General features: G+C 38.6%; 2 protein-coding genes across 5 annotated transcripts; both read right to left on the bottom strand.

Moving 5' to 3' along the window:
• Positions 1-1310: 1310 nt before the first annotated feature.
• smarce1 (SWI/SNF related, matrix associated, actin dependent regulator of chromatin, subfamily e, member 1) lies at positions 1311-9026 on the bottom strand. 4 transcript variants are annotated; one of them, XM_056753815.1, is made up of 11 exons: positions 8938-9026; positions 7996-8048; positions 7103-7146; positions 6447-6545; positions 5565-5657; positions 4103-4234; positions 3833-4004; positions 3476-3648; positions 2538-2639; positions 2195-2429; positions 1311-2104 (listed from the first exon to the last, which is right to left on the bottom strand). In XM_056753815.1, the coding sequence occupies exons 2-11, from the start codon at positions 8000-8002 to the stop codon at positions 1884-1886; spliced, it is 1278 nt and encodes a 425-aa protein (XP_056609793.1). In that variant the 5' UTR covers positions 8003-8048; positions 8938-9026; the 3' UTR covers positions 1311-1883. The 4 variants fall into 4 exon arrangements, with proteins under 4 accessions (XP_056609793.1, XP_056609794.1, XP_056609795.1 ...); XM_056753816.1 differs by having other exon boundaries at positions 5577-5657; positions 8938-9025; XM_056753817.1 differs by lacking the exon at positions 6447-6545.
• A 291-nt stretch (positions 9027-9317) lies between these two features.
• Positions 9318-25880, bottom strand: ca10b (carbonic anhydrase Xb). Its single transcript, XM_056753511.1, has 9 exons — positions 25519-25880; positions 23707-23781; positions 17791-17933; positions 15586-15771; positions 12631-12726; positions 10961-11033; positions 10483-10637; positions 10200-10371; positions 9318-9983 (listed from the first exon to the last, which is right to left on the bottom strand). The coding sequence occupies exons 1-9, from the start codon at positions 25574-25576 to the stop codon at positions 9961-9963; spliced, it is 981 nt and encodes a 326-aa protein (XP_056609489.1). The 5' UTR covers positions 25577-25880; the 3' UTR covers positions 9318-9960.
• Positions 25881-26032: the final 152 nt, after the last annotated feature.

Here is a 26032-nt window from a genome sequence, read left to right as displayed (position 1 = left end):
CACCAGACTTTGACAATTTTTTACAGCATTTCCTCTATAAAACTGTCCAAGCATTTCTGTTAGATTCATATCTGTTGCTGATAAAAGTATTTACAGCCATGTTGTTGCCTGTATGCTTATCAGTCAGTTTTGTTTCCAGAGCCATTGCGAATGTTTGTGTTGTGTACATGTTATATGCATTTCCTCTACATTGACACTTCAGCCTTTTCTTGTGTTAAAGGAGAGAAACTGTAAAGTGGACATCAGCATTAACAATGGACACAATTTCTATCTAAGATTTCATAGTTTTGCAGGATTTAGAGCGATACAGTGTTAAGTGCACAGAGATCACCTGTTACGGGTAGAGATGCCCACTGTCTGACAGCAAACAGAGCAACTTTGCTCTACACCCACAAAGCACTAGGCTTCTTGATGGTAGTTGCCCACACATGCACACACACACCTACAACCTTGTGATCTACAGTCTTCTTTACATGTAGGCTACAGTAATGCTCTTTGTGAGGTCGTGTGACAGAGAGAAAGTGTATAAACCTATTGTGCACGTAATGTCCTTATAATATACTTGTATAATATAATTTTGTATTATTTATAAATATATATATTTTTGTAAAATCTACAATGTTTTAAAATTCATATTGTGTGTTTGGTCAACGGAGAAGGTCAATAGCCAGACTTAAAAATGTGAAATTCTGCCCTCTACTGTTAGAACGTCTGCATTAAAATATGCACAGTGTACTGTAGAAAAACAGATTTTCTAGTCTGATTTTCTTCTATAGAATGTCACTGCACTTGCTTTTCGTATAACGCAGTTATTTTTAAAATCATGCATACAAAACTGTGTATTCAAGAAATAATGTCCAAAAATCTTTTCTAGTGCTTGTTCTCGTGTCCCCCTAGACCACTCTCGAGCTAAATGGAAAAGGTTCCTTTCTTATGGTTGCTATGGGGATGCCTACATATACTGATATATATATAGGACGATCACATCCTTAATGCACTTGGGTTTCTCTGGCAGATGAACATCACATGTAAAATACTACATTCCTCAAAAGAGGCTGACTTTCTGTTTTGGTAGTGTTTTAATCATCTTTAAATGATTTGTTTAAAATGTTCCATACTACTCGATGTAAAACAAAAGGAAGGTGCAAAATCAAGTGTAAATCAACAACAATAACAATCAAATCTTCCATTTGTGAAGCTGGGGATTATATCAGATTCAAATTAGATTGGCAGAGCAAATTAAGGTTCACCAGAGGAGTGCTCAATAAATTGAAAATTGTTCAAACTACAATTAATAAAAACACAAAATGTAAAACAGACATAGAAATCACTTTATTGAGGGAATACCTTCCAGCAATCCAAAAACACATTGTATGACCCAAAGTCTTAATGTAACACCACTGAAGCTAACAGCAGAATTAATTCCACTGTGCTCTCTGTGGCACATCTGTGTGAAAACATGACTGCACGCATGGCTTCATTTGAAGTAAAAAAGAAACAAAGGAGCAGGAAGGAAGTAGGCTGAAAAGTCACTACATCCCACATACTAAACTGTCAAAAGATGAAACAAAGGTAGAACGTAATATAACCACAGTTACATAAAACAGGAATAGCAAATAACCTTTTAGTACTCACAAGCCATTGTCTGTAAAATGCAAGTATTACATTTTACTCAAACAGTTATTTGCAGTCAGCTTGTCAGATCAGTAAAGCAAGGGCGTCACATGACTGAACGGATAAAGAAAATGCTTAGCACATGTGGTGAGTACAGCTGTTCTTTCATTACATCTTTCCACTCGCTCTACTACCAGGCCATAGTATTAAATGAAAACCATGCGACATGGACTTGATAAATGTTGAACAGGAGATGCAAGTGGGTGGGTTTATTGTGACTGTGTAGACAGCCTCTCCTCAGGGGTGTTGTCAGAGGCTGGAGGTTCTGCTGGGGGTCCAGAGCTACTCTCAGACGGAGCAGTGCTGTCGCTGGTACCCTCATCTGTGGCGCCCTCTGCAGGCTCGAGTTGGGCCGCTTTCTCTACAGGTGTGGCAGAGGCACCCTGCTCTGGCTCCTGAGGTCCTTCAGATGTTTCAGCAGGATTCTCATCTGCAGAGAAGACACCACATCGGTCAGTTAAGACCAAAACATATTCAAATATATTTCAATCTTTTGACCATTTATAATAATTAAACTGACCCGTATCCATAGGGGTCGGCTTGTCTTCTCCATCCTTGGTTTCGCTGATGGAAGTCTGTTCTGCGCTGGTCTCGGCCTGGGTGGTGCCTGCCTGCTGATCTTCTTGAGCAGCTCTCTCCACCTGCTCCGCTGCTTCCTTCTCTCTCTCCTCTGCTCTCCGGCGAGCTGCCTCCTCTGCAGCAGCCATCTCAGCTGCCAGCTTCTCCATGTCCACCTCCACTTTCTGACTGCACAGCTATACAAACGCACAAAAACCACAAATCAGACACTGACAGTCTATTTGCCATTTAAGCCAAGTCTAAACAGGAGGGCTATTAGTTTACAACAAAACCAAATTTCACACCCGTTTCAGCTCATTGTTGAATGAGTCTGTGCTCTCCAGGAACCTTCTCTTCTTATCCTGATGCCTGTCCTCAATTTGAAGAAGCTCTGCTTCTAGCTTTCTCTAGAATGACAGAAATTAAAGACAACCATGAAAAGCGTGAAACAGTCCTAGGCTTTATGCTCATTAGGGATGCACCGAATCTTCGGCAACCGAAAATAGCAAAAACAGCATGATGTGTGATATGATCAAGCAGCAACCAGCACAGAGAGATAGAGAGAGTAAACTCGGTCGGTAACTTGTGTTCTTCAGACTGGAGCTGACGGTCTGACAGTAGCCCTGCTGCTCGCGACATCCTTTGACTTCATACAGTGGTCGTGTGCACTCAGTTCCCTATACTAAACAACTTGTCAAAATATGTTCTGCCACGACTCACGAGTGAACCCTCTGAGAGAACAGTGACATTCAGCTTTTGTGGGTGGAGTTTGGAGGAGAGACATGAACTAAAATGGTTGTTAGTCAGAATTGCTTGCATTGATGATTTTTTCGGAGTGTAGACTATGACAATCCAACAGTTTTTGTTTAGTCATATTTTTAGCTTATTGTTGAATGACACTTTTTAAAATGTTTTGTTGTTGGGTTACAGTGCACATTCTTTCAGCAGTCAGTTATACTCCTAATACATGCTTTTCAAGAGGGAGAGGGCTCTTTTTTTTTAGCCTACTTGTTTGGCTGAATTTTATTTTAAGTTACACTGTGATATATTGAAAAGCAAGACAAAATATAAAAAGCACATTTAGACCATTCAGTCCGTGCAATAGGGAAAATTGGTTAAACAGAAGAAAAGTGAATATCCATGATCGGTATTCAGACAAGTGTTTCATGTTTATTCAGCTTCGGCCAAGAATTTTTATTTCGGTGTATCCCTAATGCTCATGCATGTCGGTCAATGTGTCTACCTGGTGAACCATGAGGGACTGGACTTGGCGTTTGAGGACCTGCATGCGAGCGGTGGTCACCACTGAGCGAACATCTGGCACCACAACTTCACTCAGGATGTCGCTGATCAGCCTGTGGTTCCTCTGGAATCTAGCCGCTGCTATATGCTTCATGGAGAACCCGTCGTCATAGTCTACACAACATATAAAGGGGCTGAGTTTGGGACACTTATTTTTAGACTTACATTTTAACAAAAATGAACTAAAAGATTAGGTGCAATCTCTTTCAACCCCTATTGTTCAGTCTGCAAGGGAACAATACTGTGAAGAATGACACTATATTGTACCCATTCACTTGTGATAAAACGGCAATCTCACCATCAGGGTCCTCAGCAGGTTGGATGCTCATATAGGGCTCGCCTTTGTCTAGTCGTGACTGCCTCTGCCTGCTTTCCTCCTCTAGGGCAGCTTCTGCACGGTTCTTGGCGTTGACGTAGGCCAGGTAGGCTGGAGAGTTGTGGTAGGCCTTCAGAGAGTCATTATACTCAATCTGTGGGAAGAGAAATTGCTTAGTGCTCACGTCAGATTTTTATGAAAAGTAAATCTCAATTGAAAATAGAGAAGCTTTCTTTATCGGAAGCAGCATACCTTCTCGGCTTCGTATTCGTTTAAATAGTCCTGTTTTTCTTCATCAGTGAGGTCCCTCCACATACCACCGATAATCTTTCCAATCTCCCATAACTTCAGGTCAGGATTAGAAGCTTTAACTTGGTCCCAAACCTATGAGAGAAACAGGTGTCATTTCAGAGTCAACAGAAACCAGTGCGGGATCCTGGCGCCCTCCGATAAAAGTTGAAAATAAGCAATAATGTCTATCTTTGTGCATAAGATGAAAGCATGAAAGTATGAGTGTAGTGAAGCTGAATTTAATGCGCAGAGAGCATTTTTAAAGTTTACGAATAGTAGTTACATTGCATGATCTTTTGTAGAATTTTACTTTTTATGTTCTGTCAAATATTCAAAGTGCTTGTCCAATCAATCAACATTTAGGGACTATCAAGGGGCCTGCAACAGGGACCATCAAGAAAAAAGCACTATAAATGGATCTTAACAATTCTGGTTGACTTCCATTGTATGGGAAAAGCAACATATAAAGGGAAAATACACTCAAAAATGAAAATTCTGTAATTTATTCCGCCTTCATTATGAGTTTTGGTTACACTTTCCTTGAAGCATCTATCTATAATGCATTAATTAATAATGCAAGTAGTTTTAAAGCATTGTTATGCACATTTTAATGCATTGTTATGTCTTATAAATACCTATTATTACAGTTAATACATTATAACACTTAGCGATTCATTAGCAATTACACATTTTATATCAGTTATAATTCTCTACAACTACATATAATGCATTACAACACACATTATGAAGAATTGTAATGCATTTTACCCTTTAATAACACATTATACATACATTCTTCAAGGAAAGTGTTACCATGTTTTTCAGCAGAACACAAAAGATGAGATTTTGAAGAATGTAGGGAACGGAACAACTCTGGTTCCCCATTGACTTGCATCGGTTTTGGGTCTACACAACAGAAGTGAATGGGTACAGCCATTTTCGGTTACCAGCATTCCTCAAAGTATATTTTTTGCATTCAGCGTAAAAATTGTCATACAGGTTTGAAATGACAAAAGCGGGAGTAGACAAAATCATTTTTGGGTGAACTATCACTTTAACACGAAACAAATGCCTGTTTCACTGAGGAATGAGATGAATAATGTATTAAAAGATCAAAATAAACGTTTTATATCCATCTAACATTTTTGCTCACTAAAGGAATAAAACGATGGTTTGTAAACTCCCCAATATGCAGAAATGAAAAATATTGAACTGAAGTTTTCCATTAGTTGATGATTAGATGTTGGCCTCCCAGATTTTTTCCAACAGACAGAGATGAAAGCAATGAAGCGATGTTGAGGTCTACCCTCAGGAAGAGCGGGGTCAAGCCATTGTCCGCCCCAGCGTTCAAGCTGTTTGCAGAAGCACTCTTCTCAGAGTTTCAAAATACAAGCAGTAAAAGCAGACACCGTGGGTGTCTTACCTTCCTGCTTACCTTCCGGCTATACCGCATGTAGGGCATCAGCGGCTTGTCGGGCGGTTTGGGCGGCTTAGGAACGGTGATCCCTGAGGAGTTCTGTGGGAGAAAAAAAAAGAAGCCCACCAGGGGTGTAAGAGATCACAAATTCCTAAGACGTCCCCACTAAACACAAAAAACTGTCACAATGGAGCACTATGGAGGAAGGGACAGCAGGCGAGAGCACAACTGAAAACAATGAGAACATGATTTCCTTCGGATATGGAGCAAATGACGTACCTAAATTACACACCACATTATCATTACACTGACAAGGCCATGCATTAAGCTATTTTGGAAACAAAGCAACTGTCTTTAATGGATTGTTTCCCTAAAATGACTCTGCAGAGGTCTGTACAGAACCAGCCAAAAGCTAAAATGCCCCGAGCATGCTAGGAAGCTGTGCCAAGCCACCAGCGATGCCGCGAGCCAAGCGACCGCGTTACACTGTTTGGCACTGGCATGAGGGCCATGCGAGCAGACAGGCATTAGTTCTCGTGCATGATGAAATGATAGGATGGCCAATGGGGAAAGGGAACGGTTCTGAGAAGCAATCACTCAATGCAGAGTCCGTCCAATTACACCAAACTAGAAATCGATTGAGTGACTGCTTCACAGAAACACGAGGATAATGAACACTACTAGTTGAGAGCTAGACAACTTCCCAAGACTACCCAAAATACTTGAAAAAAATCTGCACTCTACCAACTACTAAATCTGTACAGTTGTAAGAGCATTTCACTCTATTTTAAATATAGGTCTGGCTGGTTTGCTTTAGCGTCCTCTTGTTTAGGGTTTTAGTCTCTCTGCTGTCACTACGGCCCTAGTTGGCACCGGTCCGACCATTACCCTGTTGTTCCCGCCGGGGTTCCCTCCCAGCCTGTAGTTGTTGTAGGCCAGATGGCTGTATGGGTTGTACCCCACAAACCCAGGGGTGGTGGGCATTTGCTGATGGAGACAAATGAGACAAAACACGAATGAGAAATGAAACAAACAAGGAAGGGACAAAAAAATGAAAAGGAAAACCTGTTTTGTTTTCTGTCATGATTTGCATAAAACATGCAAAAAGCAGCATTCTTTGATAGCGCGCACAACCTGGCATTATTCTACATCCATTTGTAGCACAGCCACAGGCACTATGGTTGGTGGTGTTTGGCCGGACTCAATGAGTTGCTAATAGGATTCATTAACTGTACCGCCTTTAGAAAATTAATATTTGAGCCAAAAATGCTGTGTTAGCATACTGACTTCTCTCCTAATGATCATTTTGAGGACTGGGGCTGTGATCTGTCCAAAAAAACAGTGGCTGCCGTGACTGGGACAAAAAAAATCAAGGGGCAACTCGAACAAGCCTAATGTGTCAACTCTCCTAACATAAAGCCACCCCAAGTGATACTGTGACCTTCTCACAATCCTCTCCTCCCATCTCTTAGTATCCTTAGGTATAGGTTTGGATGATGGAGGGGAAGGGCCATATGGATGATTGGCATGTAGTGGATACTTACTGTTGTGGGGGCTGGGGCAGGGGGAGGGGCATAGGATGGCCGTTCTGTTAAGAGAAAGAAGGGGAAAAATGAACAGGTAGTGACAAATTTGCCCTGGCCCACTTTGTATTACCACTGGGCAAAAAATACAAGAGTCACTTTCAGTATAGCCTGCCAATTTGTCACATTTGCATAAATTAAGACCCTCTAGTGGCCATTACAGATGTTATTCTACATCTATTATTACCCAAATACTAAGACAAGCACACCGAAATTAAAGATTTGGCAACACTATACCAACGTTGTCTTTTATTAACATTAGTAAATGCATTGGCATTTTAATTCAGCAATTATTGATCTTTGTTAATGCAAATACAACTGCTCATGTTTGTTCATTTGGTCATTCAAAATTCAGTCATAATTTACTCACTGTCATTTCAAGCCTGAATTACTTTCTTCCGCAGAACACAAAAGATATTTTGAAGAAAGTGCTAACCGAATAACACTGGCCCGCACCAGTGTGTGGGGGCCAGTTCACAACATTCTTCAAAATATCTTCTTTTGTGTTCTGTGGAAGACAGTAGGTCATACAGGTTTGAAATGACAAAATGGCGAGTAAATGCCGACAGATTTTTTGGCGGGAGTAAACTACCGCTTTAATGTTAACAGATGCAGAACTTTTACTTTCAAAATATATAAGTAAATGCTGAAATTAACAAGAACCATAATGAATAAATATTGTTACATAATGCCTTAGCTAATGTAAACAATACAACCATATTGTAAAGAGTTATTTATAAAAACAAGTGCAGAATATGCATAATATAGCCATTGTGAAAGTTTAATAAAAACATTGGTGGCATTTAAACAATCTATGAGGTCTCAACTAACTGTTAGTTGAAATGTATTCTTACTTGACATCTTGTTTGTCGGATTGAGGATATCAGGCTATCCCCATCATTTGATTCTGTAATAAGGTAAAGACATATTAGTCATTCTTTCGTTTTGCTTACTCAAGATGGAAACATCTTGGACTATTTAACTTCATTAACTCAACATGATGTAAACATTTTACGGCCATTTATTTATTCCTTCAATTAAAAAAACACACCTGGTTTGAAAAAACGTTAGTTTTAGGAACTGTTACCTAATCCACAGTGTGTGTTGTATGAACAAAAGCTTCATAAATATTAATAGGATGCGTGTTAAAAAAATGAGAAATTCCCATGTTCATATGTTTAATCTCAACCCCGTGCTGGAATCGGAGAATGGCGCACACAATGAGGCGAGTGAGCATACAGCTCGCTAAAACATTCCGTCATGAAGAAACTTAGGAAATTGTGACATATATAGAATTACGTCTTTAATTAAGTATAATTAGCACACATGTGAGGTAACGTGTTGTTCTTCGCTATATATAAGCTTTAAAAAGGCGTGAAATAGAGCTGGTTAAGAAGCTAATATGCACAACATCAATGAATGAAACAGGCTAACATTAACGTTAGCTGACTAGCATCACAATAAACCACGAATATAACGAGGGAAGACAAATGGAGTCTTGTACTTCGGTAAGAAAACGTGATTTTAAATAGCGGATCATTATAATCAATTTTGGTAAAATCATCTAACATTTCTTATTTTATAAACGAAAGTCGTGGTTGTCGAAACAACATTAGCAAACTGGTTAGCTAAAATCCGATGACCACTTTATATGCAAAAATCATAGCGTACCTCAAAAAGCGTCTATATTACACTCATACATTCAGAAAATATTGCAATATAATATGAATAGTATGCTGCTTACTGAAAACAATAACATATTTGGAATAAAATGCAAGACGTTTCCGAATACTCACCCCTACTCCTTTGTTCCCTCAATGTTGCTCACTGCTCCGCCAGGATATGACACGCTCAGGTTTTCTAGCGCCCCCTTTTGGTCACAGCTGATGTGTGCTCGAGACGCTGAGCAGACCAGCCAGCGTATAACAAAGTACCGCGAGAGCGAATGCGTTCGAATCGATGTCGCGGTACTTTGATGTCATACGAATTGATCTGCGCAGTGCCGCATGCAGTCAAACACGCCAAAAAGGAAACAATGATTTTGAATGTTTGTTTAAAGATAAATCTGCGTTTGACAGTTATATTGCTAAATCCAGCAATGTCTTATTTTATGACAAGTCATTTCAAAGCAGCACCTGCAAAAACACCCATATAAAGTATAAGTTTCTCCAACATTTTAATGACATTCAACATTATTCATAAACATCAACCATGTGATTCCATGTGGCAATTCAGTTGTATTTACTTTTGCAGTTTTACAAAACCACATTCCAAAGTGTGAGTAAATGAGTAAAGAGAAATGTTCACCCTGACCACTTTATTGGCCAGATATCACTCAATTCACGTATCACTGCAAACACGGATGGAAGGCAACATGCTCAAAATAGTCCAAAGCTTGATATCCCCTTGTTTGCCTGATATAAAAGTTTATATCCTTGTGCAGAAAGCAAAGGTTTCCATTGACAGCAACACACACCGATTGCACCTGCTTTGCAAACAGTCAGGGTGGACTGAACCTCAGCAGGGTGCTGAAAAAGTACACTTTTATTTGTCCATGTGAACAATATCCTGGCTGATAGAACTCCAGTCAAAAAAGATAAATGAGCAACTGCTTTCACTGTCTCTGGTTGATATATCAGCTACTATTATAAACATATAAACAAGTATAAAAGTAGTTTCTTTTATATTGAAGAATCCTCTTTTCCTTTTGATTTATTGATAGATTCATCTTTCAGTATACGTCCAAACGTCTTCTGTCCATCCATTGTATTCTGCAGCTGCTGCTGGAAATCCCAAAGTAACTTATCAATGTCAAACCGTTATTTCAGAAGCCATTCGTTCACTGAAAAGAGAAGCAGAGTAGGCGCTGTCAGATAACGGCTAAATCTGATTTTCCATTCCCTGTCTGTTTCAAGAACAATGGTTATAATAAAGCTGTTAAATAACGAGGGAGCTCAGTTTTATATAACATTGTAGATTGAGAATGCATTATTGCAAACATTTTCTTAAAATACATCTCGTGCACGTTATTTATGTGCAGTGTGTTGGTGAAACAGACCTCTGTACTGCGGCCTCATCACACGATTGTTGGGACAGTCTCTTCTCTGACTGAAGTTGATGTTGGTGCGGATGCAGCGCTGGTGGAGCGACTGCGTTGGTCGCATGTTGTCACCCATACTCAGGAAGATTTGAGACGGCTGGTTAAGACTGAGAAGTCGAAGAGATTGCATCTGATGATAGTAAAGAGATTAAGCGTTAAATGCTAAACTCTTCATGCTAATAAAAGGGCAAAATCATTAATCTAATTCCAAAACTGTTTATGTCCATAGGTAATATTATACCTCTATCTGTGAGATGTATATTGGCCTATTCATTAAGATCCAGGTGGCTGTCTCAAGGCACGGTGGAATAGTTATGGACCCCTCATATGTGATGAACCGAGAGGTTTCTGGATACAGCTCTTCAATATCAAGCCCCATCAGTAAGTACGCGTCATCTGAAAAGATATAAAATAACTGAGATCTAGGCTGAGAGGTTTTAAACACATTATAATAAAATACCAAAAGGATTTCAAGACGCCTAAATATATTCCTACAGGATAGAACAGGATCACTTCAGTATTATTAGATGCAGAAGTGGATAAAATATCACAATATATCACAACATTGCCATAAAGGCAATTTTGCAGACTCTCTTATCTTTTTCAATAAAATTTCTTTCTGTGTTATTAAAAGTACCCTCCAGTTTGAAAGATAATACAACATACAGTTAAACTGCCACAGGCCACAGTGTTAAACATTATTATTAATGGACACTTACGTTTATATGTAATCCTTGTAACGGTCTCTCGGCTCAGCATTCGGTTTAGAAATGAATTAGTAGGCTCAGAAATCTGAAAGGAATGCCAAATTAAAAAAGCACTGTACACAAACCAGATCTGCGTATTTATCACCCTTGAAAAATTACAACAACACTTTTTTTTTAATCTGATGCCACACTGGTTTCACACAAATGGTTTCAGAAGACATGGAATACATCAACCAACCGCTTACAGACCACTTTAATTGTTTTAGTTTTTTTGTCCATTTGCGCTTGACATACTATAAACTTGAGTGCGAAAAGTCTTTTGTGTTCCACAGAAAAAAAACAATAACATATGATCTTGTTACAACAAAACGAGTAAATAACGGCAGATTTTTCACTTGGGGTGAACTATCCCTTTAATAAAACACGGCTTTGTTCAATACATTAATCACAAATGGCATAAGCTACCGCTGAGACCTTTCATTATGAGATAACAGCACCTTCACTACACAATAATTGTCTTGTAGAATTCATTCTGGTGCATCTGCCCGTGTTTTTCTGATTATTGAACACGTATGCCTTTCATCCAAGTGGCTTCATTATTTGTAGAACAGTTCTTTCGATTCCTACGCATCACAAACACTGTGTGAAAGCAACACTGCATCCTGTCATCTCAACCGTGGAAGTTCTGCCCCAATTTACACAGAAGGCACGATTTACACCATCAGGGAAGGCGATACCCACAGAGATTTGCTAGTTGTTTGATGTCACAGTATGAGATAAAATTAAATGCTGGACAATCGAAACCATTTTCACTTTAGTTAAGATGGAAAAGACAAAATGTCATCTGATGGTCTAAAATCAATTCTACACTCACCCAGAGAACTAAAGTTCTTCTCAGACATGATCAATTATGTTTTAATTTGTATTTGGGTGGTAACTCAACGACTTGACTAATATTCAATTGGTTAAATGCAGAATACAAAATTGCTTGGTAACATTTCATAATAGCATTTATTAACCGTCTAATGCATTTTAATGTTGCCACAGTGTATTTTTTTTATACTGCCTTCAGAAAAGCACTTTTGAAAGTTACACATATCAAAAATATAATTTGTTTATAAGCAATGACTACAATAATAACAGAAAAAATGTTACAAGGGAAATGTTTGTTGCATGAAATAGTGTTTGTTGCTTGGAAGCAATATTGTGCATCAATGAAATGTTCACAAATGCTATGAATGCAAACACTATGGATACTGAATTGATTTAATAATCTGATCTATTAAATAATCAATTATTACTTATTACTTTTTTTATGTTTAATGTACGTATATTGTAAATAAAAAGTTTTTTATTGCTAATCCCGGTTAGAATCATCATGGAATATGCTGCTGTCCTTCTGAAACCTTGTATCTCCATATTTCAGGATTTTTACCATAAATCATTATCATATTACTATGATTGTCACTGGGGTTTGCAAATACAGTATCTAACCAATAAAAAGTGCTTTTCAACTTTGATAATGCAGTATTTAATGATTTAAAAGTATAGTGTTTATCCATTTCCTCAAAAAAAGGTTTTTGTGAGGTTAATGTACATGAACTACTGGTCTTATAAGCATTATATCATGACCGTCAATAAAAAACATCTTTTTAATATTCAAAGGACCTGAACCTACTAACCTTCATGAAAATAGAAACAACCGCAATTCCGTTAGGGCCCCTGGCAGCATCACTGTAATTTAAGTACAAGTCCTGATTGTAATGGATGAGCTGCACCTGTAAACAGAAGAAAACACTTTAGATAACACCTGCAGGGAAAATGTGCATATGGACCCATCATTTTATGACTTTACGTCTTAAACAGTATATATCTGCATTCATAAATTAACTTTTTACTGTCAGCTTGTAATCTTACTTGACACAGTAACGAGTTTCAGTACATCACTCGAAATAAATTATTTTGCTTTGTTTTGCGTATAAATTGTTAATGATTTGTTAATGGGAAACATTATGAAGGTCCTCTATGCTCCTCCGCCGTGTTTTATCGTTATTTCAGTGCAGCTCAATGGAATCAGCAAGATGGTAGCCAGCAAAGCTGCCGCTTAATTTTCAGTTGCTCAAAATTGCATTGGAGCTCATTAGAAAATATGCTACAGTCATCAGTTATAATGAGCTCGCCTGTCTGCCTGAAAATGAAGTTGTTGGAAAGCTGCTGCCCATATAACCTCATTTGGATTAGGAAAATGAAGTGAGGCTGCTGACGGCAGTGAAATCAAAGGTGAGGTGTGGATCACACCAGACCGTACCCGCTCGAGTGGTAGGATGTAACTCTTAAGTTTAGGCAGTTATTGGAAATGTGTTGCTTGTATAACCTGATGATTAATCTTGACCATTTAAAAAAGGCTCTGGTTGGAAAGTTTGTATTTCTTTTGCAAGTATAAACTAAGTAGGTTCTCAGCTGGTTTGCCTTAGGACCCAGAAGTCGTGACCCAGCATGCACCAATATTGTTTAACACACAAAATGAAATGTCAGCCAATAATTCATTGCACAAAACGTTATTATCTGTTTGACTTTGTTGCAGGTGGACCTGTATGTTATTCTATGAGGTCACACAGATCTTTGTTGCCATCTGCCTAATTTGGCTATTGCTTCCACACCCGTGATAGATGAATATGCGCCAAATATCATTATGCTTGAATGTGCAAACTCTGACCCTTAAAATGTTTCTCTTTCCTTTAAAAAGTTAATACGCCTATTTTGTTATCTTTATTGCGCTGTGCATGATTTTATGGTTATCTGCATTTTATTGTTTCCATTAATCATTGCATTTCCCAGCTGTACTAAACCCTATCAAAACATTGACCCATTTTTGGGTCACAAACCACTGAAGTAGTCTCCAACAAAGCTTTAAAAACCACCTGCCTGTATGATGCATGGGGTCCGTGTACACACAACGCTGCTGATCTCATTCTTAATAGAACGTGTTTCTTTTCTCAACTATGCAAACTGGGACAAACAGTAATTGACGAAAGTGATTTCAAGCTTTAGAAGACTGACATCTTGTTTTTTTATTCACAAATATTACATTCAAAATATTTCAACGAAAGAGGATCTACAAATCATCGCCTTGGAATTATAAGGTTGTATCTGACTTTTTTGGCGAAATTTAGTTATCTGCAAATTCTTATTCTGTGATAATTTATCTACATCATTTGATGTTTTTTCTCAACGTTGTGTAGATTTTAGGAATTTTTTAGAAAACAAAAAGGTTTTATTTGCAAAGACAAATGGAATACAGAAATGTAATAGCTCAATACTTCAAAACTGCCTAGACTGCACATAAGGAGTTTAGATGCAAAACCCTTTAAATCTGTCAGGCAACTTTTCTTTAATATGAGCTTTTATTATCAAGCACCTACATTTACCTTCAGCAATACCAGAATTTTCAGACAGGCAGAGTGAGGTTTTTTAGCAGGTTTTGAAGCAAAAAATTAACTGAGTAACGTATACTATGCGTGGAGACTGGAGGGCTTTCACTTAACACATCAAAATCTAATTTTTGAAGGATGTGGCTTTTGGAGGATTTTGCATCTGAACTCTTTATATAGAAGCATATAATTCCAAGGCGACGAAATGCACACTTTTGCATACTGAACCCATATTCCCTGAATAATTTTATCTAATAAATACCTTAAAGATTTAGTGTTTTCTTCATTTTGTACCATAGCTACACCTCATATGTTACCCTGGACGACAAAACCAGTCCCAAGGGTCAATTTTTCTAAATTGAGATATTTACATCCACTGAAAGCTGAAGAAATAAGCTTTCTATTGATATATGGTCCTTTAGGATAGGACACTATCTAGCGGAACAACAACTGTTTACATAGCAGGAATCTGAGGGTTGAAAAAAGCGAAATAGTGAGAAAGTTGCCTATGAAGTTGTTAATCTGAGGCATTGTAGTAGATACTACATTGTAGTAGAAAATAAAATTAGCCCCAACAATGTATTTTTGGCGATAATTAAAAATGTTCCCGGGCTATTTAAGACTGGTTTTGTTGTCCAGGGTCACATGTTTAGTTTAATTTAACCTCAGGGGGCATTAAAAGCAAATATTGTATACATATATAAGCTATTGCAGTACAGTTTTGCTTTTTGTTCAATTTCTTTACAGTTTCAATAGCACAGTTGCCAATGCAACCACCACTTTAGTTCTTTTATAAAACTGACCTCTGACCTAAATCCAGAAGAAGAAACATTTCATTGCTCAATAGCACTTCACAATACACATTTTCGGAGAAATTACTGCTCGGAGATATCACTCTAGTGAAAGATGAAGGAAATGACATGGCTTTGAAAGATTTTTCTGAGACCACTATGTTCAAATGAAATGTCACTGCGGTCTTGTAACTCAATTTCACCTTCCTGTTATTGGAAAGTCGACAGAGGAAAGTAGATCTTTTGCGTCTTTTACGAAAAATCTGTGATGAAAGGGACTAACTTCATTTCTGCAAACATCATTACCTTCAGTGCCAATGCCTTTAAAGGTCTATCACACTATCTGGACTTTTGAAAGCCAGGTTTAATTTAATCCCACAGCAGTGATGTATTTCCAGGCTCTTTGTTAGCTCACCTCTCCAGGGAAGGCCTGGCCGTTGAGCAGGTGCTCTGAACCCCGGCTGTCCTCGCTGCCAAAATGAAGCCGGATCTCCTCCAGCCTGTAGCTGTAGCTCAGCGGCCCACCGGAGATGTTCACCAGATGCGACTTGTCTGGGCGCAGGGACACGTGTCGACCCGTGTTATACATGGTTCCGCTGACCTGTAAAAGTACTTGTGTTATTTTTTTGTGGATTCAATTTTCCTGCCATATTCATCTCTGACCTTTTTTGACAAAATGCTGTTCCGAGTGCCTCAGACTCACCCCTGTATATACAATATGTAACCTGTCTGCAAGATAAAGCCGATTTCACCTGGTTAGGCTAAAAGGCATTATCTGCACTGCTGGACATTGTGCCTGCAGCACAAGGAATTCTCCGTAAAAAGCATGAATGTAGTAAATGGATTAGTTCGGAAAGACTGAGGGGCATTTCAAGGTAAACATGGCTGGCAGGTGAAATTGCTTAGGAAGGAAACTATGCAGCAAACAGTCTAGGCTGCAAAAATAGTACATGTGAACAGATACATTCAGTCAATTTAAAAGTTGTGATTACTAATAAAGAACAAAATGTATCTTATTATGGCACACTAGTGAACAGAAACACCTTTCTAAAGAGCTGTAAGCGTATTCACAAGTGTATTCTAATGAGGAGGATTTCAAATTAGCCAATATGGATGGCTCATTTGTGATCTTGGGAGAGTTTAAGAAGTGCTGATCCCTCAGGAACAGGAGGATAAGCAATAAATTTAGCCCGACTCTTTCATCTCGATAAATTCGTAGCGAGTGGTAATTACGTTCACTTAGGTCTGCTATAATTCAATGTGAAATGGAATGTTAAGCGGAACTAAACTACGTCACGATTTTATGAATGACACTCATTATTTTTCAGCATTAATCTTGACTATCCAAGACAGACGATCGAGATAAAAAGAGAAGCAATCCAATATTTTCACACAATAATTTAAGAATTAATGAATGCCTGGCAGGTAACATTGTTTGTCCATCTAGAAAAGACCATCAACGTTTCAATTACAGCCTTAAGAGTTTCCATGCATACATACCCATTATATAACAGCCCCCTCCACCGCCCGCCCGATAACTAATGCAGCTAACCAATCAAACTCCCTCAAATTCACAGAGAACAACTAGGTCTCCAATGGAATTTTCTCCAGGAAAAAATGGAAAACACAGCCATAACAAGCTCCACGGAGCGAAGCATACATAAATGTAATTAGGTCTCTTGAAATAGGACCAGAAACATCTCACGAGAATATCGCCAACTTTTATTTGGGCTTCTGTCTGGGATACTAATGTATTATTGAGTGAAGATGGACTACGGTATATCCACTATAACCACAACCTCTTGTAGCTTCCCTGGAGAATCCTTCACTGACATCCCCTGTCAGCACAGATGGTGTGTCTTCCTAATCTCCCCCAGCAGATGCACAGCAGCATTAATCATAAAACAGGATGTTAAATGAGGAATTAACCCTTTCCCTCCTGCTTTCGGAACAAAATCCCACCGTTTGCTCTCAGTGGATCTGCATCTTTTACATTTCACTTATAATCAATAATCGAATGCCGCATCCATGTCAATCTTGTATTGTATTAATGACAGGTAAATGAGTTTGGTCACACTAATATGATGACAGATTACAGGTGTGCCAATTTTCCATGCCAGTGAGTATTTGTGATCTCATTACTACACCGCTGTAACAAACTAACAGTTTAGAGCATTAGCCATCAGGCCGGCACATCTTCAAAGACTTAATTTGGAAAGCTTTACTGCTGTGCCTTGCAAATATAATTGAGGATCTGGTTCGTTGGCCCGCATAAACCCGCAACATTAACATTCAGCTGTGCACTTTAACAAACTAAACAACTGACTGTCAAATAACAGCAACAAAGTGAATACAGTGGGTGATTACATTTGATAAATGGACTAGCCATGGCAGCTAATCTAAACTTTCCAAACCAAACATGTCAAAATCCCTGTGAATTATGGGAACGGACCAAAGCAAATAATGAGGAAATATACTCCCCGAGAGCTGTCCGTCTTCTAGCAGTTTAAAAAAAGGGACAGATATTGTAGACAAGATTATAAGGCAGTCGTCTATCATGGTGTTATTGCTATTCTAAACCATGAGTATGATAAAGGGCTTTGTCATTGCCATAACTTACCTTTCGTTGCCCGACGTTGAGCCGGAGCGGGCCGAGGAAGGGGTCAAATATCATTCGACTTGTTTCGATATTGATAGGCGACTGTCTCTTTCCAATAGCGCAAAGGTTCCATGCAGTGTTAACCAGTCCCCAGAAAGACGGCACTGATAACAAACATAAAACAGAGTCCTGATGATGTGAGAACTAAATTTCAGGGTTTTAAGCATAAGAAAACATTGTTGATTCAATAGCTGTGGGCTGCTCGCTTTGCTGCTTTGTAACGCGTCACGATGTGATTGGCAGTGGATATGTTTGGGATTATCTCAAATTGCTCATCCCAAATTTAGACGGTGAGTCTCATCCACGGTGTAGATTTGGGTTGTGGGTTTCTGTAGAGTGGTTGATATTCAATCTTTAGTCTAGAAATCAATTTCACTCCTCGCTGTGCTGATTCTCATTTCAAATGAGGGCGATATCGTGCAGGTCTTGCATCCAAATCAAAGAACTATGTTAATGCGCTTCAGTTTACAAAACAAAAAAAAGATATAAAACCCACACAGACGAAATTAGTCAGCAACATACCCAAAGGACAGGATTGACCTTATATGATTAATTTATTCTCGGAGATATTTTGCTCTTCTAAAAGCAACTAAGCAACTATTTTCCCTGATGGGAAAGAGATGTTTGGTGCATTCAACCACAGAATGCAATAAGACCGAAAGAAGCATCAGTCCGACACCAGGGAATCCCTTCCATTAGCAGGACCCAACTATTGTGAGGTGCGAGAAACGTGTGCCTGTGTGAGAGAATAGGGTGCTGTGTTTGTGAGCCAGCCATTAAACCTAGTTAGATTATCGGCAACTAGACCGTTTCATTGCGAACAGCATCACCTTTGGTCCCCATAGGATGAGATTATAAACAGATTAATCCAGCAGATCGCTGACCTAATTTGCTGAGCAGCTCTGTTGGATGTTTCCAGTGAAATTGGACTAGGAAATATGAACTAAATACGTTAAAGAATTTAAATAGGATGAGAAAATGCATTAAATACATTATTGCGATTATAGGATGTGTTGAAATAAAACACCAGCTCTTTTCATTGGAATGCATCAAAAATCACTGTATTTTCAGCATCGCTTTGTACAGTGACCCAAATAAATGATTGTTTCCATAACTGTGATCTAACTAAAGTGTAATCCTGCTATTGTCTGACATCCTGACAGCCACTGAGCTCAGTGCGTGGAATCCGTTTTAATTTTTCCCCCGTTGAAATTCCTCTTTCTGTGTTTCCTTAAATGTCAAGGACAGACGGAGTAGGAAGCTGCTAATAAAACTGTGAGCTAAAAGCGATATAAAAATGTGCTTATTTGAGTAGAATCTTAGAGTCCCACCTGGGCCAAGATTTTATTCATTCTATACATTTATTGAGCTTGCCAAAAAACAAGGAATCATAATCTTTGAGACATAAAGTTATAATCTTAGAAGGGAAATGGAAAACATATTTAAAAGGCTGTTTCAAACAGTTTTATTATCTCATTTGTTTCTCCAAGGTGTGTAGTGAAGTTTATTTTGTGTGCCAAGAAGTATCACGATTGAGTGTTTTTGGCCATTATCCATCTTTTCTCTCTGACCGTTAGAATAAAACAGTTTTGCTGCGATGGCAGCACTCATGCATCTGTGAAATGAGATGCAGCACTTTTGTGCTCGCAAACAGTATACTTTTTATTGCCCCATCATTTAATGACCGGCCATTTGCAAATCATTGTGATAGATTAAAGCGAACAGTTCATCTAGTATTTTGAGAAATAGTGTCTGGCATACTGTGCGCATTACTGTGATGGTTTGTTTATATATTCGTTGTGAATCCGCACAGCTGAAACTCTCAATCCATTGTTAAGGTCAGACCACTAGCCGTTGGATGTGTTTGGAGAGATACAGTGATTTTGCTGTAGCAATGATGAGTGCTAGACAGATGGCACCCTCATCCTCAGGGATCTGTGCCAGATTTGGCTTTGGGTTCAATACAATAATGAAAACTCTCTCAAAGTGGTTTTGGGGTATGACAAGGGACAAATACTGAATTGTCACATTACAACACATTGCAACACTAAGTGCTGATGTTGCATCATATTAAAAGTTTAATAATTACAGCAGGAGTGCATAAGTTCAAATGCTAGAAATGTTTGCTTTGTACATATTGCAAGCCTTTGTTTGAACATATGAGAGTTTATTGGCAGATTTAATTGTTGAAATGGGAAGAAAGAGATTAGATAATGTTTGCTCTGTTAAGAGTTTCTTGGAAAAAGTGTTAATGGGAGTTTGTTGAAAATATACATTTAATCACATAATGCCAATGGTGAATTGCTTCTGAGCTCTTCGTAATTGTAGAACATGAGCGCAAACACCAGAAACGTTAGCCAAACAGTTAATTATTGTTATCTTTCGAAAATGTTAATGAATTAAAGCAAGCAATGTGCTTTCCACAGTAGACGCTATATTAACTGAAACATAAATTGGTGGTTGCCAAACGGGAGGACATCACGGTGAAGATGAATATAGGCAAACTTAAATTAAAGACTAAATTAACATTAAAACCATTTAACCCTCTAGTGTACAAACATCACAACGTCAATATAAAATTTAAGTTATCAATATAAGATTTGAATAGACAATCGATACACCTTTTGTGGTCGAGTATTCAGTTACAAGCAGCTGGATTGACTGTGAAAAACGATTTCCATAATGAATGTAGTGAAAAAAAAACGTCTGCTCAGGGGTGCACTGTAGCATTGGGGCATGTAAGAAGGACGTTGCTGTCAATCCCACAATCCACCTCAGTAGTGGGATGCTCAGCTTCTGTAGAAATGCATCGAAAATGCTCGCTCACCTTTGGTTTGGCGAATCATGCTTTTAAAAAATGTACAGCTTTTTATGAATATGTACCTTTGCAAAAGCATATGCACTTGCATGAATAATATATACAAACACATACTGTACATCTAAAGATCGGAAATGCAAGTAACTTCACACACACTTTTCTTGTTAATAACTAAATCTATTAATTAAGAAATCTGTTTGGTGAAGTGACTTGTTTAATATAAGGTTGTTATTTTGTGCAAGTTTTAAAATTAAAGTGGTTAAAGTTCTGTCATCATTTACTCGCCCTCATGTCATTTCAAACCTTTATGACTTTCTTTCTTCCGCAGAACACAAAAGAAGATGTTTTGAAGAATGTTGTTAACTGGCACCCATTCACTTGCATTGGTTTTGTGTCCATACAATAGAAGTGAATGAGGGCCAGTGCTGTTTGGTTACCAGCATTCTTCAAAATATCTTCTTTTATGTTCTGCAGAAGAAAGAAAGTCTTAAAGGTTTGAAATGACAAGAGGGTGAGTAAATGATGACAGAATTGTAACCACTTTAATTTTAAAACTATAGAATCTTTATTTTGAACTATAATAACAGTATAATATACAATATTAATCTTAATATAACATATTTTGTGTGACTGTAGTTTATGTCTGTGAGTCCTGAGGGAGGAGGTACATAGAAGGATGTTTATTGTTTGAGGAGGTACATAACTGTAAAAAGTTTGGGAAACACTGACATAATGGATCTTGCTGATTATGAAGTACTTGTGCATTAGGGTACTAAGATTAATACCACAATTACGCCGGAAACTCAAGGCCATTGGTCAAGATCTCGAAAGCAAAAATACTAATAAGCCTTTAATTTAAAATAAACTTGCGCTGTTCCATAGCCTCGCATAGCACACCAATGGATTGCCTGCAGTTTAAACAGCAAAAAGCATCAGACCAACATAAAGTAGAATATTTCACGTAGCAGTCTCAGCTCTTAACTCACAATCAGCTCTAAAACAGGACAGTTATTCATTCATTAATATGTACACCTTAAATAGGCGGTATATGAATATGTAACATCATACCTCACTGAAGTTATTTTAATCCTGACTTTGAAATTAAACCGTGCCCTTTAATTGTCTGAGATGAAAGTGTAAACAGTGACTCTGTGGTGCAAAACATTCATCTTTCTTTTTGCATATCAGAACCATTTCGAGACAGCAACACTGAACAATGGCCAAAAGTTTAGAAAAAGATCTATTTATCAAAAAATGTGAACAAATATCACTGATCACGTACATCATACACAATAACGATTTATACTTAAACGCCTTGAATTGAATGCAAATGAATGCTTCACATATGAGGAATGTCTTAAAGGGGTCATAAGATGCTAATACGTGTTTTCTGTGTCTTTGGTGTGTTATAAGTTTCCCATGCATGTATAAGACATGTAAAATTGCAAAAATGAAAGTGTCTGAACAAAAGATGCATTCTATCTAAATCGAGTGCTCACCCAGACCTGCCTGAAACGCCTCGTGTAACCACACCCCCACAAATATACATCAGTTGGTTTTATGATTTGACCAAGACCGCCCAAATGTATACGCAAGTCAGGTGGGCGTACTTGTCAGTACAATTGCTTTGGAACCTGATGTTCCAAATATGGTAAGAGGTGTTACATTTCTGTCACACGCTTGCAGTATTCGACCAATCACTATAAACTGGTTAACTGACATAGCACACCTTGCTTTTCAGAGCAATGAGCTTCGTAAAGAATCTGCGCGTTTCGAGTAGGCGGTACAAAGATGAGAGACAAACATGCACATTATATAGAAAATAAAGCGTTTATTAACCTTGAATAGTGTATACACATTGCACTACATCTAAAACAAATGAGAATAGCCGTGTCATATGACCTCTTTAAGATTAATCCAGACATGCTGTGAGGAAGTGCATGACGTTTGCTTCTTGAAAGCTTTCTCATTTTCTTTCTTTCCCTGGTAGTCTCAAGGACATTTATGCAATATTAACCCAGTGAGCTTTTCTCTCTCGCAGAACATTTTCTAAAGAGGTAAATTTCGGTGCAATACATATATGTATGAGTTGCTATAGGGCTTACGTGATATCCGGTGCGGTTATGATTGATGCTAAAGGCTGTGTCCTTTTACAAGCTTGCCTGTTTTGAAGTATTCCTCGGGAATCATCTCTTATTGTACAGCACTGTCTGGTGTAGATGTTTTTATTAAAAGCTTTTAAGCATGCAGAAGAGGAAAACACCATTAAAGTTACCACTTGTGTTCAAAGAGCTCTTTTGATGCCTACATACATTTATTAGCCTTATACATTACATTGACTAGACGATGAATTACTTCAAATAAAACTCATAAAGTGCCTCTGCTGCAGTTGTACGCATGAATCAGCGGAAACCTGCTGTAAATATAGATTACATGAAATTTATTTAATCTTAAACCCAACGAGGTGCTTAAAGTCGAGGTGTGTAATTTTTTTAACTGTAAAACACTTTCTTCCATCCCACCTTAATGTGAAGAGACAACTATAAATAAGCCATTTGTGAGTGTATACACAGTGACGCAGCAACACTGGCTTTACCAATAACACTATGTGTGACCAATGAGATTTTCTCACATACATCACTTAGCAAGCTTTAAGGTCAAATTAATCTGATCTCAAAATCTAAAAACATCACATCTAAAATGCTGTTAAAAATGTTTTTAAGTTGTCTTGTATAAAAACAAAGCCTTAACAATCCATACATATATTATACTTGTGAGTCAAGTAGAATTAAATATTCATCTGCACAGAACGCAAGGTTGTGGGTTCGATCCCAGGGGAATGCACATACCTATGTAAAAATGTATAGGATAATAAAATGTAAGTCGCTTTGGAAAAAAGTGTCTGCTAAATATATATGTAAAAGTGAATAATGGTATATGACAACACGCAAAGGGTCTGGTTTCGTGCAAGCTTGCAAGCATTAGTGTGAAGAACGGCATGGCTCTGCAGGACGCATTCTGCATAGTCTCGTCTTTTCTTTAGTTTTTAAAAGGCTTACCTGGTATAAAGCTCCCTTGGACAACATCTTTGTATGCCCACCAACCATCGTGAAGCTTTGATGACACGGGCTGTGCTGCGAGAAAAGAGAAGATGCACACATCACTCACCCACGGCTCTTTGAAAATACAGTCACACCTGTAATAGACCTCAGCTCCCCACGGAGAGAAGTCTTTGCTGTCAAATGTGACGATGAAGCCGTTTCTTCGCACATTTGAAGGCCTCTCAAAATTCCCAGCGTTTTGTGGGAATTATTTATACCTGAGCCAACAAATTCGACTTGGATGTAGATATATGTAAACGTGGTATAGATTAATATTTGCATAGCGTACGGCTTAATTGGCAGAAAAACAAATTTGTGAGATGACAACAGAAGCATCCCGGATGCTTAGCTCTAGGCCATATCAGCGGAGAGGTAAAGTAGGTCACAGAGGCAGCAGACTCCAGCATTTTGAATTCACTCTGTTATCTCACATCACTATTCACCTCACCTCTCTCCCTCTGGCTCCAGGCTGCAGCTTGCATCATATCCACTGCCAAGCCAAGCACCCAGGGCCGCTCTTTAATACACAGCAACACGGCCCTACCCTCACCCTCACATCAGCTCACTTTGATGTGGCCGTCAAGAACGGGGCAGATGATCATTCGGCCGCAATTTGCTTCCACACCAATTTTATCGACATCTGTATCTGGAATATGAGAAGCTGGTGCATATTGCTTGAGCCACTCATTGGAAGGCGCCATTCGGAAATCAGGGTTGGCATCTGGAGCGTATTAAGATGGACTTGGATTGCACGGATTTGTTACGTGCAGGTGGAAGGACCGAAATTCACACACTCAAGTGAGCCCCAGATAACCATATATCCTCTAAAATACATCCTCTGAGTGTTGAATCGAACTGAACACAGCAAGGATTGCATAAAAACCTTTTACATAAAGCAAGGACTCGCTTGTACAGCGGCGGTGACCCCCACACTTCTAAATATTCATCTCTCATTCTGCATTTTTGACATGCGTGAGTCATTGAGACAGTATTGACTGGAAATAAGAAAATAAACCGCATGGATTTGACCAGGTGGCACAGGCATCCTCAAAGTATTAGATTTAGCTCAAATCAAACTTCCTGTCTTTAAGACGAGCCACTTGCATTGCAAATATATTGGACCTTCAAGCAGACATCCCACTCTTTGAAGATCTAACTTGTGTTTGGGAGATGTTCAACCCCTGAAGAGAAGATGACGTCAAACTCACGACTGCCAAACCACTGTGGGTACTTCAATAGCAAGTGGAAAAGAACATAGACTCGAGCCTTACTTTGAGCTTGAAGACATGACTCACAAACAATCTTCCAAACTCATTTTTTTCTTCGTTTTATCCTTCATACTCCGATCACAAATAGAGCATATTGGTTTATTTAATGTATGATATTTCCCAGCAATAAAAATATTTGTACCATATTTCCACATTGTGAACGTTTCACCAAGGACAAATGTATTTTTTTGCAGCAAATCAGGATGGCAAATACAAAAATGTCCACACAAATCCGATCAAAATAAAAAATGGTTGAGAGAAGAAACGTCCTTTTTCAATTTATAAATGACCAGTAAATATTTAGGGCTAAATAGTAAACATCAAGCATTGAAGTGTAAATGTGTAACAGACAATCACTTGTCAATATTAAATATGTGCATGTGTACGTACATGCATCATCAGGCAACTGCGTTAAAAAATAAAATACTGCATTAATAAACGTAAAACAGTTGTCTCTTCATCATCGTAACTATTAAGAGATTCTCCTATAAACACAACTTACCTTCTAAAAAGATGACGTTAATGTTGAGAATGAGAATGAACTCCCAAACGTGCGGCATTCTTCATTCAGTCCATGTCCATCACGCTTGTCTTCAGGTTATTAACTCTATACCACTTGCTGAAAGTGTAAAGCGGCACGAGCTCCGTCACTCTCGGATACGGGCATCGTCCTGTCAGTCGCGACCCCGGACTCTCAATTACAAATTACTCTCTTGTCCGTTCACAGAAACTTAAAAGTCTCGAAATATGAGCAGTCGCTGTCAGTCACGCAGACCGCGGAAGAAAGAAAGCGTTTGAATGTCTCCTTGTCCGTGCTGTCTGAGTCGCGGACGGTGTTGCTGCGCTACCTGACCGTGCGCGCGGATGCGAGGTTTAGCGCGCGCTAATCCTGCTGCAGGCGGGGCTCGCGCTCCCGTGACGCTCGCTTGAGAATGCGGTTAGTTTGGACATCCATTCAAATTCTAATGCAATTACTTTCGCACTGCTGTTGGGCTTAACACGATTATTAATCATCA

Source organism: Triplophysa dalaica, chromosome 7 (assembly GCF_015846415.1).
Source record: "Triplophysa dalaica isolate WHDGS20190420 chromosome 7, ASM1584641v1, whole genome shotgun sequence".
NCBI classification, from domain to species: Eukaryota; Metazoa; Chordata; class Actinopteri; order Cypriniformes; family Nemacheilidae; genus Triplophysa; species Triplophysa dalaica.
This window is presented reverse-complemented; position numbering and strand designations above follow the sequence as displayed.